The 17,168-nt window shown below is 42.7% G+C and overlaps 2 protein-coding genes across 4 annotated transcripts; both read right to left on the minus strand.

Annotated features, from left to right (window-relative positions):
- Positions 1 to 505: 505 nt before the first annotated feature.
- rpgrip1 (RPGR interacting protein 1) lies at positions 506 to 10,137 on the minus strand. The gene is made up of 30 exons (XM_034568643.1): positions 10,023 to 10,137; positions 9,539 to 9,592; positions 9,308 to 9,425; positions 8,645 to 8,850; positions 8,445 to 8,547; positions 8,040 to 8,180; positions 7,546 to 7,651; positions 7,382 to 7,405; positions 7,122 to 7,268; positions 6,938 to 7,011; positions 6,474 to 6,694; positions 6,195 to 6,301; positions 6,037 to 6,087; positions 5,772 to 5,951; positions 5,525 to 5,642; positions 5,160 to 5,323; positions 4,713 to 5,058; positions 4,424 to 4,584; positions 3,971 to 4,203; positions 3,699 to 3,814; positions 3,412 to 3,617; positions 3,065 to 3,121; positions 2,812 to 2,981; positions 2,473 to 2,551; positions 2,324 to 2,381; positions 1,989 to 2,083; positions 1,561 to 1,750; positions 1,392 to 1,476; positions 1,154 to 1,287; positions 506 to 861 (listed from the first exon to the last, which is right to left on the minus strand). The coding sequence occupies exons 1-30, from the start codon at positions 10,108 to 10,110 to the stop codon at positions 593 to 595; spliced, it is 4,101 nt and encodes a 1,366-aa protein (XP_034424534.1). The 5' UTR covers positions 10,111 to 10,137; the 3' UTR covers positions 506 to 592.
- A 999-nt stretch (positions 10,138 to 11,136) lies between these two features.
- On the minus strand, positions 11,137 to 17,091 carry btr33 (bloodthirsty-related gene family, member 33). 3 transcript variants are annotated; one of them, XM_034568710.1, is made up of 10 exons: positions 17,021 to 17,091; positions 14,695 to 14,732; positions 14,448 to 14,584; positions 13,358 to 13,938; positions 13,149 to 13,244; positions 12,808 to 13,041; positions 12,342 to 12,489; positions 12,206 to 12,232; positions 11,879 to 12,024; positions 11,137 to 11,780 (listed from the first exon to the last, which is right to left on the minus strand). In XM_034568710.1, exons 4-10 carry the CDS (start codon positions 13,925 to 13,927, stop codon positions 11,349 to 11,351), a joined length of 1,653 nt encoding a protein of 550 aa, XP_034424601.1. In that variant the 5' UTR covers positions 13,928 to 13,938; positions 14,448 to 14,584; positions 14,695 to 14,732; positions 17,021 to 17,091; the 3' UTR covers positions 11,137 to 11,348. The 3 variants fall into 3 exon arrangements, with proteins under 3 accessions (XP_034424601.1, XP_034424603.1, XP_034424602.1); XM_034568712.1 differs by lacking the exon at positions 14,695 to 14,732 and having other exon boundaries at positions 14,448 to 14,581; positions 17,021 to 17,075; XM_034568711.1 differs by lacking the exons at positions 14,695 to 14,732; positions 17,021 to 17,091 and having other exon boundaries at positions 14,448 to 14,637.
- Between the last annotated feature and the right edge of the window lie 77 nt (positions 17,092 to 17,168).

Raw genomic sequence — 17,168 nt, forward strand, 5'->3', positions numbered from 1 at the left:
CTTCAAACGCTCACTCGGACTAATAGACTACCTGAACCGAGTTTGATAATCAGAGGTCAGAGGTCACAGAGACCTTACATATGACAGCTCAGAAACGCCTTGAGAGGGATGTCTTACAATTTGGTGCAAACGTTCACTCGCACTTAAAGATCGACAGATTCAATTTGGGTGCTTGGACATCAACGGACAAGTCCTCGGTGACATCGTATACTTGTGAACGTGATATGACCGCGACACCCATTTGGAATTTCTTGACATCTGGCGCAAACATTCACTTGGACTACAGGATGACCTGATGTGAATTTGGAGGTCAAAGGTCAAGGTGACCGCGTAATCATAAGATCGCCTCTAATACAATTATGTATTTAGATATTTTCAACAAGATATATATATGATAAGGATGTACAAAATGATTTGGGAGATGGAAATAACTGGTCATTAAATGTTAAAATCCCCGAAAAAGAAAAAGGACAGCCTCAAATGACTTTCAAGAATGATTCTTTATTTCATTACTGTTGCTACAAACAAGGAAAGGTCAGCTCTTCCGCACGCTCAAAACAGTTTCATAGAGAAAACAACTTTTTTACTGTCATTAGAAATCACTGTCCTCATCATAATCCAGCACTTGTATCTGATCTTTTTTCTTCCCTTCCTCTTGTTCCTCTTCTTTCTTCTCCTCTTCTTCTTCTTCTTCTTCTTCTTCTTCTTCTTCTTCTTCTTCTTCTTCTTCATCTGTTTCGTCTTCTTTCTTGGTCTCATCTTCCTTGTGAAACTCCTGGTATATCCCGGTCAGAGCTTTTGCTGCTTCAAGAGACACTTTCAGATTTCCTATCACCTCCTTGTCCTCATCTAGACTCAAGACTGGAGGAAACAGAAACACAGAGCTCCATGTTTTTACACATTATCAATACAGGAATATGAAAGAGCATGCAACAAAACCTGGAGTTAGGAAATGAGAATAAAAATATATGATAAAATAATCAAAATTGTTTGGAGAGCTTCAGAGGGGGGGGGGGGGGGCTGCCACACTGAATGCCCTGGCCATATCACTGGGTCACAGGCTAGGTTCCAGGATGGAGTATAAGGGTGGAGGAGGTCAGAGAGGTACTGAGGGGCCAGGGTATGAAACCTATCACACACTACCAATACCTACTGTCAATCTCTTGTTCGAGGACATCATTTCCTGTGAGCAGCAGTTCTTGTAGGTCGAGAGACGCGTGTCCCACGTCCACACACTCCTCCTCATCATCATCATCCATCGGCTCACTGACGACTGTGAACTTCAACCTGCCGCGAGTCAGGCGGACATACATTGTTAAATACTGTGATTTGGATGTACACGTAAAAGGAGAAGACGTAATGAGTGATACACAACAAACAGATGGTGTTACCTGCCCTGGTTGGGGTCAGTGCCCTCCAGCATGGTGTAGAGATACTGTCTGAGTGGAGCCGACCGTGATCCGTCCACGTAGATCACTGAGAGAGACCATGACAGAGCTTTGTAAAGGAGCGGTGAAAAGAAAAACTGCACAGAAACACGAAAAGCTCACCAGCTCTCACCTCGTGTGAAGTTGTAGTGAACCTCCTCTCCCTTTGTGGGTTTGCGGAGGGACATGGGCGTTTCTGTCGTCTCTATGGGGACGCCCAGCAGCCGATATTCCACGTACACACGCTGCACCGACTTGTCCAGGGCCACATGTGAGGACGGTTCAAACGTCAAGGACAGGATCTCGACTCTCAACTTTTCTCTCTGAAAAGCACAGAAATCCAGCTCATAAATTCGTCGGAAGCAGACGAATCAATAACATCTGACTGACACATTCACATTTATATTTGTGTCTCTATGTATATTATACATTTTGACCAGTTTGTTGAAATGGAAGATCAAACTTACAACAGATCTGAAGATGGACAAACAACAATAATAAGAAAGCTTAAGATTCTTCCTTTGTTAATTCATTTTCTCTCACTCACTGAGTTAAATGTACCTTTCTTATTTTCCGTTTAGGAGGAATGATGATCATGTCGCTTAGGGAGGAGCTTGACTCTGAAGACTTAGGGACATCACTCTCTCCTGCAGCAGCTGTGTCGTAAAAAAACCCACAAGATTTATTTCATTTTAAATTCCATTGTCTGGGATACAAGTTAAAGCTTCATATATTTGAAATAGGTCATTTGTATGATGAATCTTTATATTTTGTAAAAGTTTCGAGGTAAAATTGTTTGCTATGTGATGTTTTTTCTTCTCATTTAACCAACGTCAGACTGAGGTTTCAAATTACTGAGGCAAACTCAAGGCAGGTGTGTGTATGTGAATAGTTACCACTCTCACTCCTTCTCTCCTCTTCATCCTCTGACACCTGATCCACAGAGAGGAGGTCCTGAGAAAAAGAAATGAACCCACACACTCTTGATTCTCTTTTCACACACAAGTTAACTGATATTTGTTTTTAAGAGACAGTGAGTTCCTACCTGAGTCCTGACAGCGCTGGCGGAGCTTTCCCTCGACAGAGTGGCAGGTGATTGCCTGGGAGACCTTCCCTCTGAGGAGCTGAAAAGACATTTTTCAACATATTCTTATTATTTAATCTTAATTCATCCAGAAAACATTTAAGAACAATTACAGATGGTATATCACATTTGTTCATATGATATTGATTGGTTGATATAGGTTGCATTGTTTTTAGCTGCTGGCTGTATGGGGATCTTATTAACTTATTTGCCCTTCTACATAAGAATGTGACAAAAAAATCAAGCCTTACAATATCAAAAATATGCCATGGATTTTTAAAAGAACAATCAACAACTTACGTCCGAGATGGCAAATGAGAGGGTTTTGACTCAGGCGTAAGATGGGCAGTTGACCTCTTGGTGGATCTCTTCCTGTCTCTGGACTGACGGGTGTCCAGAGGTTTCACAGAGGTGTTTGGCTCAGGTCGTGTGTTCTTTGAGCTTTTCAGTTTGACAGCTGGAGGCATAGGCTGCAAACAGATGAATATACAAGTAAACGAAATGATCACAATAACACTCAGCAGTTGGACCTTTGTAGGTGTTTGAATCTCACCCAGGTTTTGGTCTCCCTTTGCACTGCTTTGGTTTCTCTTGCAGCGAGTAGCTGAGTCTGGATCAAAAGTAAAAAACAAAACAATACTCAAGCTGGTGAAATGGAGTATATTTAAACATTTACCATAGACTTAATAGATAAAAATGGACATGTCTCCTCTTCATTCCATGATGCCAAAACATCCCAGATATGAACGCTGCCATCTTGCGGATTGGGATTGGGATTCAGGTTTTCATTCCTTTTTATCGATTCATATATTAATTAAACGTATGAACATAAGATACATGTCTAGTTCCTGGGAGCATTGCGATTCCTAAATTATTTGACAAAGCAAAATTAAGAATGACCTTCACTCTGGGCTTGGCTATGGGCTTCTGTGACTCCTCCTCTTCTCTCCTCCTCTCCTCCGTCCCAGTGCTTTCTGTCGCCCTGTTCTGTCTTCCCTGTTTAACCAGTGAGTCATCTGCCGTTGGCAGGAAGGGGTACTTCCATTTTATCATGATCCTGACCATGCCCCGAGGTCCCCCAGCTGGATCCCTCAGAACATAGTCACCTGGCAGGGCAGAGAGAAACATAGAGATGAATACAGCAATCATTTACAGGTAAGTATATATTCTTCTTTTCTCTCCCTCACCTCTGATCTCCCTGCCTGTAGCCAGGGCTCGCAGTGGGATGGGGGTCTTGGCCAGATAAGTTGGTGGCATTTGGTCATCACCATCATCAAACAAGTACACCCAAAGACTACTTGACCTGGGCAGAGGTGAAGAATCTTTTTAGTACATTACCAAACGGGTTCTACAGTATCAAAATAATCGATGTGTTCTAATATGTTGCATCACATTCATGGATTTGGAGAAAGACTTTGCAATTAACAACAACTTCAATTCAAATACATATTCACCATACCTCAAGTAGTGCAACACATCAGCTGTTACTGCCAGTGGGTAGCTGGTTTTGTCATTGAACACCGGGTCAGCAGCGCACTGGACCGTTTGAGAGACGTGAGGCGGCAGGTCGTAGAACCTGTAAGTCACGTAGGCGTCAGGAAGTAGTCCTGGCCAACGAGCATTGAGGCCCACACAGCGCTCCAACATCACCACCAACTCATTGGGGATCCCTCCGCCGTAGTCATGTATCTCCTGCCACAATTAACAAATCATGTCAGAAACACAGTCCCATACATGCTGAAAATGTGGCAGAGCAGTGACTTTGTAGAGTCTTGTAGTCCCCATGAGGTTACCAGACCAACAGAGACTCACAAAGTCACTGTTTTATTTAAACTTGGTTAAGGTCAGATCCAGGATTTCCGCTTTGCAAGATGGGGTGTATTTTCTCTCCGAGTGCCCCTCGCTGTCTTACCTCGGAACATGTCTCTTGCCAGCCATAAGAGTAATGCACAGGACTCCTCTGTGTCGCTGTTCTCCTTTCACCTGGTTGCTCTACCTCAATGCAAATGGGCTCTGCAGGAGGGAACAGACGCACCCAGAAATCCACCACACCCACAATTTCAGCTTCAGAGCCTTAGAGAGAGACAGAAAAGAAACGGTTTTGACATGAGTTGATGCCTGTATTTGAAAAAGATAGAGCTGATCAAACACAGGTAATAAGTGGGATATTAAGGTATAGAACATCTTCTAAAATTCCTTACCTGTGATATTGAAACGTCCACTGACACGCTGCCCTCTCCTCTCCATGGTGCCCATGAGCGACATGTGCCCACTTCCATGAGTCACAAACTTGACCCCTCCTAACGCCTGGTGGAGCTCCACTCTGACCCTTGACCCCTGACCTCCCAGCCTGCCCAGATCGCGGGCTGTCAGAGCGTACCGGGACGTGAAGCCGTAGTTGGGCTGACTGCCTGACACGAGGGGAGTGGAGTGCACCTCAAAGTCCAAGAGGCCGTAGGTGCAGAAGGTCACGATGTCCTCGCTGATGCCCGTTCCTGCACTGAGCCTGCTCATAATCCGCTGCCCTGCTGGTGTGTAAGTGGCAGCCTGGAGGTGCAAAAACAGCAGACATCAGCATCCTGGGAAACCTGAGTGGAATTAGTCAAGATAAAAACAATCTAGTTCAGATAAAAGGTCTGAGTTTTCACCTTAAGGTGGATCTCTAGCAGTGACTCCCCTGCTCTCAGCTGAGAAAAACACATGTCGTCTTCAATGGGCTGTACCACCTCCTGGTCTCCAGCTGGCCAGGTGTACTGCATTGGTATGGTCCGTTTATAGTTCCTGGGGCTGTATGCTAGCTCTTTCAACTGGGCTTTAGAGGACAAAGACAAAATAAAGACTCGAGAATCTGAAGGGTTACATTTTTTTCCTAATGGGAACTACTATAATCTCATTTCTACACATCTGGTGAATTTAAATGTGGTTTCATTAGGGAACTGTTGGGCCTTGGCAGAGGTATGTGCTCTGTGAATGCTCCTTTAGTTTATGATATGGGATGATCTGTTTTCCATACCTTGCAAAGTGTTGATCTGAAGGGCTCGTTTGGATAAAAGCTTGACTTTCTCTGCCATCCTACTCCTGCTCTCCTCCCTTTCTCTCTCCATCCTCTGGCCAACTGTGTTTAACTCTTCCTTGGGGTTGAAATAGAGAAGAGAAAAATCAGAAACAAAAGATCCCAAAACTGTCAGTGCTGATGTCACTTTATACTTGTTCGCATTTGCACCATCTTCATGTTAACTTTGGTGTGTATGTGGATGTACCTTCAGGTCGTTACTGATTTGATGCTCCAGCAGTAGCAGGTTTCTGGTTTTCTGTAGCTCCAGCACAGCCTCAGCATGTGTTGCCTGGATATTTACCATTTCACGGGGCAAATCCTCTACCTTCCCATCAGCCCAGAGGAAACGCAGACTCTCCCTGCTCTCCTGCTGCATCCTGAATGCCTGTAATTGGAGGGAGACCACGACACAAGATTTGAAAGTAGTTGGTTCAGTCTTTTCGAGCAGCGAGGTACAAGAGAGGACAAACCTTGATCTGCAAAAGAGTGTCACTGAGCTCCTCGACACTCATGTCAAACACCTAGAAGAGAGGATGAGCTGTGTCAAGATAACACACAGAAAACAGACAAGAAGCAGATGTTGTATAACAGCTTGAGGAGTGTTGTTATTCAGTTCATCATCTCTGACCTTAGTTACAGAGTCCAGTCTGTCCTGCAGAGCGGAGACCTGCTCTCTGTACTGGAGAAGCTCCCGCTCTAGATGCTCACGTTTGTCTCCTGTCATCACTGGAAACTCTAAAAGGAAACAACACAGGATAGATGCTTTTTCAAGGGAATTCATTTGCTTTTGTAGCAAACGACAGATGTTTCAGATGCTGTCAAAATTGATCCTCAATGGTGAATTATCATTGATTATCTCCAAATTGATTTGTTTCATCAAGCTGCAGCAACACACTGAGACTCCTACCTCTGTCCCGCTCTCTGTGCTCTTCTAACATCTTCTTCTCTTGTCTCAGTTTCTCTTTCTCCAGCTCCAGTCTGCCTCTCTCCTCCCTCTCTGCTCTCAGTGCCTCCTCCAGCCTCTGGATATCCAGCCTGCACACGTTTGGCCCCACGTCCTCACTCTTGTGGTCCACTACGCTACGCTCTTCCACGTGGCCATCGTGGTTGCTTTGGGCAGACAAAGTACTAGGGAAGAGAGGATACATGTTGTATGCTCTATTGTAAATATTGCCCTTTAAATCACTGGTACAGAGTTGATATTGACGTACTAATGTGCAGACAAGTATTCATTACAGTCAGAGCAAACCAAACCATTTCAGAAGTCTCATAGTCTCATAGTCTGTTTATTCATCTCAATTTCCAATAACAAAGGTTTCATCCTAATAGCCTTCTGATTAATGTGGTGCATTATATCTTAGAGACTCTTACCTCTCTAGGAGAGTGTCATAGTTTTCTTTTATCATGTCCCTCTCTCCTTCCAGGTCTGTTATCCTCTCCTGTAGCTGAAAGAAAAAGGAGTTAAAATCTTTTGAAGATGTTACAGGATCTTCAGCTCCTTTTTGTTCCCTCTTGTTATTATTGATACATGCAGATACAGATACAGATGCAGTACCTTGTCCAGGTTCTGTAGAGACAGGGTAGCTGTGTTAAACTGTCCCTGCAGTGCCAGCGCTCTTTGTTTCTCCTGCTTCAGCTGTTCTGTCAGCTCCTCCACTTTCTCCAGCAGAGCTCCCTGGCTTTCCCTCAGCGACCTGTGACTCTGGGGTGGAAACATTACACACTCAATATAAATATAACCAGTAATTAATTGACTGAGTCCTTGCTCATGTTCTAAAATATTCATTGATCTTTTGTACGTGGCAAGGTTTTTACCTCATCTAGCTGATTCTCATATGCCTGGAAAGAAAGACAGAAAACCGTTTATCTTTTGAGGTGAAATAAATTAAGTGCTGAAAAGAAAAAAAACAACTGAATTGATAACAGAAGAATAAACGACTAATGTGCTGAATAAATGGCTGATGGGACGGCCATCTTACTTCTTGCAGGTCGTTGAACTTCTCCTGCGTAACTCGCAGAGCTGTGCTCTTGTTTGAGAGCTGATTTTGGAGACGAATCAGATCCACGTTCTCTCTGATAGTTATTCTGACAGGGAAACAAGACATAACGACAATTAAGTAACATTTCATTTACAACGTTGTTACACAAGACACTATGGGTAGTACATTTCACCATACATATTCTCAAACTGTAGATATTTAGTTTATACTGTATATATTCGTTTTTATTCCTATTATATTTTTCTATATTTTTTAATATTTCTTTACACTGGTGCATGTTACTTAAAACTTTCCTGATGTAAATTTATGGCTGTCCTTGCTGCTATAACATTGCAAATTTCCCCTGTTGTGGGACCAATACATAATTATCTAATGTTATTTTAGCTTAAAATCTACTTGAAAAACTGCAGCAGCAACAGTAGCATTAGGTGTAGTGGTGGTAGCAGTGGCGGGATCATGTCCTCTGTAGCCACCTGTGTGTGTCGGCCTGCTGCTTCCTCATCTCTTTCACGGTTCCCTCGATCTCCTTCTCCTTCTCTCTCAGTGTGTCTCTGAGGGACTGGGCAGTCAGCTCCATCTCGGCCACCCTCACCTGCTCTGTCACACTGGACCTGCTGGATTGGGAGAGGTGGTGATGAGGTCAAAGTGGAGGCACGGGAGGGAGAGTGATGATTGTTTTTTCTGTATTTGAGTTGACAAGTGTGTAATTAGAAGTAAAACAGTGAGAGGCTTTGGCAGGACTTTGGAGATATGGGAAATTGCGCTCTCTGAAATGTATGTGGCTATTACAATGATCCACAGGTGGATGTTCACACAGACCTCAGCAGAGAGTGTCATCTTGAGAATTGTGAATAAATGGTTTTCCTGTTGACACTTACAATCTCTCCACCTCCGCCCTGCTGTCATCCACCATGGGGCCATAGCGGGGCGGGGCTGTCTGGGCTGCCCTCCTGACTGGGCCCTCCACTTCCATATTTTTACCTGTAATAAAGAAGATGATGATGATGACACTAGAGGAAGGTCAGAGATAGAGGAGGAGGCAATGGTCAGGCTTGTGTGTGCTTATTTTTTTCTTCACCTTTGCTGAACTTGTATGGTGTGCGTCCCCCCAGGTCCATAATGTGCTGCTTGGCCAAGCTAAGTTTGTTCTGTAGCAACCCTTTCTGGCTCTCCAGCATAGCAACATGTGCTTCCAGCTCCTGTATGGTGTCCTCCATGTCTCTCTCCTTCACACCGGTGGACCCAGGACGGGCCTGACGAAGACGCATTAGCCTGGTGGACATCCTGGGACCGGGAGGAGGAATTACATCAGCCTCATTTGTGCGCTTGTCTTCATCATTTATCTCTTATAATCACATTCTAGTGCAGCGACATAGAAGAGCATCCTTGACAAATGAGATGCCCTAGATATCTGGTGTTATAGTCATTACCTCCACCAATGATGTTTTCATGTGTCTGTTTGTGTGTTCATTTGCAACAAAGATTACACTAAAACAACTGTACAGATTTTTAGGAAACTTGGTCGATGGATCACAGAAAAAATCATTTAATTTAAGTGCAGAACTGGATCAGGGGGCAGATGCAGGAATATTTTTCTCTTTCTTTAACACTGTGAGATAGGGTTTTTCAACATATTTTGGAAACCGATAACTATGAGTGTGTATCATTAGGCACAACTTGATTGGATTTGTGCTATTCTAGTTATGGTATGTATCAACGTTTCTGTTTTAATGTGTGTTACCTGCGCAGCCTCTGTTCCTGTGTACGCGTGTGTTGCCTCAGCACACTGTTCTCCTCCTGCAGCCGCAGACACAGGTCCTCCAGGTGCTCTCTGGGAAACCGAAACAGGCGTTGAGGATCTGAGAGAGAGGGGGAGAGAGAGAGAGATTCCTATGTTACTAGGAACAATTCTTTTGTTTTCCTTCCATTGAAGATCAGTTGAAATGTGATGAGTTTTGTAAGGAGGTTTTACCTTTTGTCTTCATAACATGATGCTTCTTCCACAGTTTCACATCACGAAGAGTATCTAGGGGGGGGGGGGGGGGGGGGGATGGCAGGAAGGTGACATTTACAAAAGTTGGATTTAGGCACACAAATGTAAACTAATGAACTTCTTGTGCAGAATTCTCAAAGACCTACAATAATTACCCCCTTGTCCTTCAATCAACTTTCATCATTCATGTGTATTCTTAATCTTCTCCCCGAAGCCAAAGCTAATTGCAATTTTAAATTTCAAATATACACTCGAGCTTTGATGGGGAGGTAGAGATATCACCAGTAGAACATCAGCTCTGTTGCTCTGTGCTGGAACATCTGCATTATCTATGCTGATGAATATCCAAATAATTTTTCTGGATGATATTGACAAATTCTCCAAATTATAAAATTGTAGAGAAGATGAACATTGAATAATTTGTTACTAAACTAAACACATACACAGACCATTGTACACAAACCTGGGACAGTTGGCATGAGCCCCCCCCTGATTAGCCCCACATCTCTGACTGGGAGATCCTCGGCCGTCTCGTCCATGACAGGTGACATCACGCCTCTCCAGTGGGACTCAGCCAATCGGACAGGTCCAGTCTTCCAAATGTCACCGCAGCAAATTTGTCACATCGATATCAACTGCTGGTTCACTGGCCTCCATGCAGGAGAAGTTGCAGACTGCCAGGTGGATGGAGAAGAATTATGTTAAAATCAATACGAAAATTAACAGGCAACCAGTGTAGGGACCAGTGTTTCCCTCCTTTTGGTCCTAGTCAGCTCTCGTGCAGCAGAATTTTGAATCAACTGTAGCTGATTTGTTGTGTTTATTGGTAGAAAGAAAGCAGAAATGGGCTCACTTTGGAAAATGTATCATCCCCAACAGTATTATCTTGACTATACATTTACATTATACAATCCCCTGGGCTTCTCTGATAGACAGTTATGCTGTGTGAACAGTGGGAATCATACTGGTAGAACAGTTGCACATTTAGCTTTCCCCTCCATATACAACAACACTGAAACCTATAGTCACTAAACATTTGACTTACCCTTGTTTGCTGACCCTCCAATGTAGTTTACCTTCAGTAAAGAAATGTGTTGTGTTCCTGCTCCAGCCTGGTGTCCATTGTAATCTGCTTCTACGTGTAGTGCCCCCGCCCTGTGCTTGGGTGATATCAGATTTAATCCCTCTTCATCCCTTCTTCTTTCACAGCCCCTATTAGCTTTGTCTTTAATGAGACATGTCCTGGAGGAAATGTGTTCAGCAATTCACACCAGTGTTAACTGATATCTTGCAGTGATCTTATGTTTGTGTGCATGCATGCATGCATACCTGTGAGTGAAGACTGGTGGGCATAATTCCTTCTTGCAACACTCACAGTCTTGACGTCTGTCTCAGTGCTCCATCTGCCCAGAGGATAATCCCGTCTCTGCGCTAATCTGATTAGCACCAGTCAGGTTCTAGCTTGTGGACTGTAATAACTACAAATAGGTATTATTTGAATGGTGTGTGCTCAACTTTTTAACAGAGCACAAGCGAAGGGAAGATGAATGAGGAGATGGAGATCATATACAATAGCACACTTTAAAGTTTATTGTTATAGGGATAGAGAGAAGATAGAAATAGGATATGTATGAACCAAGTGTGAAAGTAGTACTTTCTGTTAATGAAACATCAAATGTCAATGAAGAGCATGACTTATCATATCTCTGTACAAAAGATTTAAGAAATGGAAGCAAAAATGTGCGAGATGACACAAAACAGTTTTATGCTTTTTAAAATTTAAAACTTTTTATATCGTAATGCCATCGAAATCCTGGCCTCCACTGACTCCACTGACAGGACGGATGATAAGTGGTGATTTGTTGTCGGCGCTGTCACTCATTTCTGGGTTAAAAAAGGGAAACATGGCCTCTGTGAATTGAATGTGTGTAAAGGAATAGATGTGTGACTGGGCCTCTGCATCATAAAATGACAGCGTTCCATCCCCGTAGTCCAAAAACATGCCTATGACCCGCGGCCTCTCAGAGACAACCAGCAGTTCTGCCTGTTCTGCACATGCCCGGTATTCGCTGCCCTCCCTCAGACAAACAGTCCAGTAGCCGTCCTCCGGGCAGAGTGTCACCACACCTCTCCTGTTGACTGACTGCTGAGCTACACCCAAGTCCCACGCTGTCTTCACTCCAACATCCACCTCCCAGTAGTGCCTCCCTGTGGTGAAACCCTGCATAGCAAGAGGCTTTCAAGTCATTTCTCAGTGTGAAACAGAAAGACATAACGTTCCTACAGGGAGAAATATATCCAAACAACCAATTTATTTACCTGAGAGGCGAGGACACATGGTGCTTTGTCAAAACGCTCTGGTATGTCCACCAGGTTCTGTTCAACATCTCCATCCCAGACCTGTCTCCCATCCTGCGATAGTACCAGCCAAGGGTTGGCTGTCCTAGGGTCCAGGTGAACATCAGCTGTAGACATACACAGTTTACATGTTCTTCTCATTGTGTTAAGAATGCAGGTCATATCCTGACTTGCCATTTAAGAGTTCTTATTTACACTGGCTTTGTTGTGAAATGCAACAATGACAGAAAAATAAAATATGTTTGAGACTCTCTCTGACTTTGCTTTACTGTCTATGTCAAAATGTACCTGCATACTGCTGCATCTTCTTGTGCTCTGTAAGTAAATAAGAATATATATCAGCCAAAATGAGACAAACATTTGTTTATTCTGGTATTTTGGTGCTGTTGTGCAGAGGAACTATGAATCTTTCGAGAAGGCCGACCTTGAATGGAAAGCTTTTGCAAAGCCAAACGAAGCTGCTCCTCAGTGTTGGCCACAGCTCTCCTCAGATCCCCCATACATGTGTGTGAATGGACAATGATGTCCGAGCAGGATTTGGCGGAGTGTGGAGGACTCAGAGCCGGAAACCTCTGACGTTATGAGTCAAATAGGAAAGAACTGGCTTTAAACCAGTGATTAGACTGGGAAATATGACAGGAAATATTGATCCAATAAAACAGCCCTTTAGTTTGACTTCATGCTGCTATCTGCCAACTGTTTCTGCAGTTTTCTGCTATATTTCTCCCTGTATCACATTTTACATGAGTGTAAAAATAATTGCCTAAATATTTGTCACAAGAACTGAAAGCAAAACTATGACAAATTATCTTTCACCAATTCAACTTCTAATCTCTCCCAATATGTTTTCAGGCGAACGTTGATCAAACTGCTGTGAGTTGACTCCTGACCTGCAGAATACGGAGGTGGTCCTCAGAGTGAGAAAGCTGCTCCATCTCACTTCTCCTCCTCTCCAGCTGAGTGATTTCCAGCTCCAGCTCTGTGATGAGCCTGGCTGCCCTCTGCTCTGCTGCCGTCTGCTTCTTCTGGATCACGTCCACCAGCTCAGCCCGGTTTCTTTTCATTAAACGGAACAGAACAGAGAAGAGCTCCATACTATCCTCGATGTCCCTGTTTGAGTTTTCCTGCAGACAATAAATAAGGACAAAGGGCTAGGCTAATTTAACTGCTGCTATAATTGCCCTAATGAAAACATCGAATGAATCTGTTCCGTCTTCTGATGTCAACTCACTTTGCTGAGCTCCACACAGTGTTTGAGCTCCTCCACCTTCTGCAGCCTGTCCTGGATCATCTGCTGAACATCAACCTCATTCCTTTTCATCTGAGCCTGAATATCACAACAACAGGAATCAAAATTAAATCTGGAATCACCGTCAGAAACACAGCCAAAGTCTGTGATGGGTCAATATCAAAATGACTATGAGGACTTCAGGGCCTCACCTTCTTCTCCTGACTCTCTCGCTCTACTGGGACGGTGTCATGACAGCGGTGGTCGGTCTCGGTGCAAAGAACGCACACACACCTCTGGTCACTCCTGCAGTACAGCTCCAGGAGCCTTCGGTGACTTTTACACATCCTGTTCTCCAGCAGTGCAACAGGTTCAATCAGTTTGTGAATCTTCAAGGTGGCGACTCTCAGGTGAGGCTCCAGGTGACTCTCACAATATGAGGTCAGACACACAAGGCAGGACTTCAAGGCCTTTGTTTGCTTCCCGACGCACACATCACAATGTATGGTTTTCCCCACCGTTGACATGATGTCGTTCTGCCTTCTTGCTCGAATCTGCTCGGACATTTCCTTGGCGAAAAAGTTCTCACAAAGCTCTGGACGGCCCTCGAAGGCCGTCTGACATTTGGGACAGCTGACGGCAACGCTGCCGTCCCACTGTGACGTGATGCAGGTGAAGCAGAAGCTGTGACCACAGGGGATGGAGACTGGTTCCGAGAAAACATCCTGACAGATGCAACACTGAAACTGCACGTCTGACAGGTGGATGCTGGGGGAAGCCATGGCCTGAGAGATTAAGACAGATATGTATTAACTGAGGAAATTAGTTTTGGTAATATTATCAATCCCCTTTAAAAAAAAAAAAACATTTATAAAACATACACCACAGGGCACAGAATCTTTCAGAGCTTTTGTTCTCTGTTGTTAATGCAGGCATTAAATGTAATTTTGTTCCAGCAACTTCCTTATCATTAACTTTAAACAATTCATAACTGCCCTGTGGCCAAAGTCCAGTGGCACAGTCATGAGTCAGCTTCTCACTCTCAGTTTCAATCAAGGACTGAAAACCTCCATTGAAATCTAACATGCATGCTCCTTTCCATCTATGCATCTTGCATCTCTTAAATGTAACATGCTACCATGATTCACAACACGCCCCGCAAATATGCAAACATATTAAAATATGACTCCCTCTTTAAATAATCCTTATATTCTACTTGCTTTTCCCGACTGTCTGTGGCCTGGCACAAGGCATATCATAAACATCAATATTTTTTTTAACATTTGTCTTTCTTGATCTTACCTTATTGCTCGAGGTGAAAGTTGAACTCTGAGGAAGCAGTGGTAAACACTGGGACAAAGCCGAAGTCCTCCTCGCTTTGCTGTTACCACTCCCTTTGGGACTTCACCCCCCTCCGGAGCTGTATAACCACCACGCTGCTCCAATGTGGGAGGAGAGAAGCTTTAGCTTTACTAGGTTTGTATTGCTCAGCATTTCTTTGTGGCATTTGTGTTGTTTAGAAATGCATTGAGGGAAAACAAGGAAGTACCTGGATAAAGGCCAGTCACATTCACCATTTCACCACTCCTTTATTTCAAACTTGCAGGAAAGAATTATCACAAACATAGTGTAAAATAAACAGAAATTCACACAGCTATAACCCCTTTCTATACAGAGATATATTGCCGTCCTAAAATATGCATATTGGTTTTAAGAATGATCCCTGCGACAATAACACCTACATGAAGTGTGTAAAGTAAAACACAGTTAAAAAAAACCATCATCAACCATCACAGCATTTCTAAAATCCTAAAAAAGCCTATATAAAATTACAATAAGCTTTTGCTGTGAAGAGCCATCCTCCATCTTTTCCTTCCTCCACTTGGTCTCATGCTTCAAGAGGCCGCCGAACCTTCACAGACAACGACTCTGGCAATTTTTTCCAGCGTAACTTACTGGCAGCAGACCTTTCATTTCCTATTTCCTTGTGAGTTGGGCAAACAGGTGACAGGGGGAAATAGTTGGTAAGAACACTCATCTATATTCTATTAGATAAGATAATCCTTTAAATAGATTTGCCCTGTTTGCAGCATTAAAGGGGAGAGTGAAAACAGAAACATTTGTATATACAAAATGTATGAATAAGTAATTAAATACAAACTTGATGAAATATAAAAAAATACCACAAATAAATGTTGAACAGAATATATGCAGTGTGAACAGGATTGGTTATTTATATATTATTGAAACGTCACAGATATTGAAATTGCACAGAAATTACTGCACAATTATGGAAGTTTCTCACACTGCAAATATAGAAGTAGAGTGTAACACTGCTATTTGAACAGTAATTCACTGTTGGCTTTCTTGCCTAGTGTTGTATGTGCCTGATACCTTTCTTCTGTAATCATGAAATGTTTATGTAGAAAGTTTTAAACCTTACATTAAAAACATACTTGTGTTATTTGTATATGTTAAGGAAATATCTTCCGCACAGTTGTCTGATGGATGATGTTGATGATGGCTAAATAAAATAATTACATCCAAGAATTACTCAATGGGCCTCAGTTGTCCTTAATGGAACATATGATTAGAATAGTGCACAAACAGTATGTGAACACATATTCAGGCTCGTTCTGTGTTTCACCCTCTGATGTTGCACCACCTGCTGTAATTTAATTAAATTCCAGCAGGGGTTGCTCACAGTTAGATTTATAAAGTGGCCTACTTAGAATATTTCCAATGATACCAGAGGAAATATGAGAAGATAGACAATTATATCCCACATTAAATGTCTCTGTTAGGCTACAAACACAAATATTACAAATCAGTATTATTGTAGGCACACAACAGTGGGTCAAAAGGTGTGTCACAGAGTTCTATAATGCAAAGGACAGAAAGTAGAACTGAATATTGGCAAAATCGCATAAGACAAGTTAAAAATCTGATACTTTTCACAAATATATCCTGGAAAGCAATTTGCACATAGCAGTGTACTCTGTAATAAATGATTCAAATGTGACACATCAGGCTACAATGAAATGGCAACTGAGTGTAACACACACAGACACACACACACACACACACACAGACACACACACACACACACAGACACACACACACACACACACACACACACACACACACACACACACACACACACACACACACACACCTTGCTCATCTTCTTTGCGCCTGTGCAACATGCTGCCTTCAAGGCTTAAGGAAAAAAAAGTATCTGAGTTACTTCATATAAAATCTGAAATCCTCAACAGATTGGAAAATAAATAGCCAGTGCTTTTTTTTACCGTGTCTTTCAGAAATACGGACAGATATTGTAAAGAAGTTGTCTTTAAAATATATATATATATATATATATATGTATTTTGATAACGTGTCTAAATTTGCATGCTGAAATGCTGCATGGAATTCATGCGTAGGAAATAGATGTAGATGTTGGTTTAATTGTAAAACTGCAACTGTACTTGAAATCTTTTGTTGAATGTAAATATTTGGTTATAAAGTATAAAACCTGTCTGCAGCTATTTTCCCTGTGGTGTAGTTCTCCCCTCGGTTTTGCTTTAGACTTCATGTAACTTCCTGTTAATGATGTAAGCTACACTCTAGAAAAATGTTTTTAAATGCTTAATACACGTTTTACTACAACCATTAAAACCCGAAACACTGCATAAACCTTTACTATTTTATGGAAAAAGTTGCCCATCTATTTGGACACCTCACCTATGGCCTCCGTCTATTAACCCAGAAGGAAACAATTTACTTCATGAAACAGTAGAAGAGATAAACCAACTTTACACTAGTGTTACCCACACGGTGCTAAGTGTTAAGCTAGCTGATGAAAACAATTAGCTTACCGTTAGCTAGTGAGTTTGTCAGCACCACACCAGGCACAGTGTTGTTATTGTTTATCTGTCCACACGTTCCTCCACAAGGATAAGTCAGGTGGTTCGGTGCTCATTAGTAGGACTCTCCGCTGAGCTCCTGAACGCACCACGACAACTC

The sequence above is a fragment of the Hippoglossus hippoglossus genome, chromosome 18 (assembly GCF_009819705.1).
Source record: "Hippoglossus hippoglossus isolate fHipHip1 chromosome 18, fHipHip1.pri, whole genome shotgun sequence".
Taxonomy (NCBI): domain Eukaryota; kingdom Metazoa; phylum Chordata; class Actinopteri; order Pleuronectiformes; family Pleuronectidae; genus Hippoglossus; species Hippoglossus hippoglossus.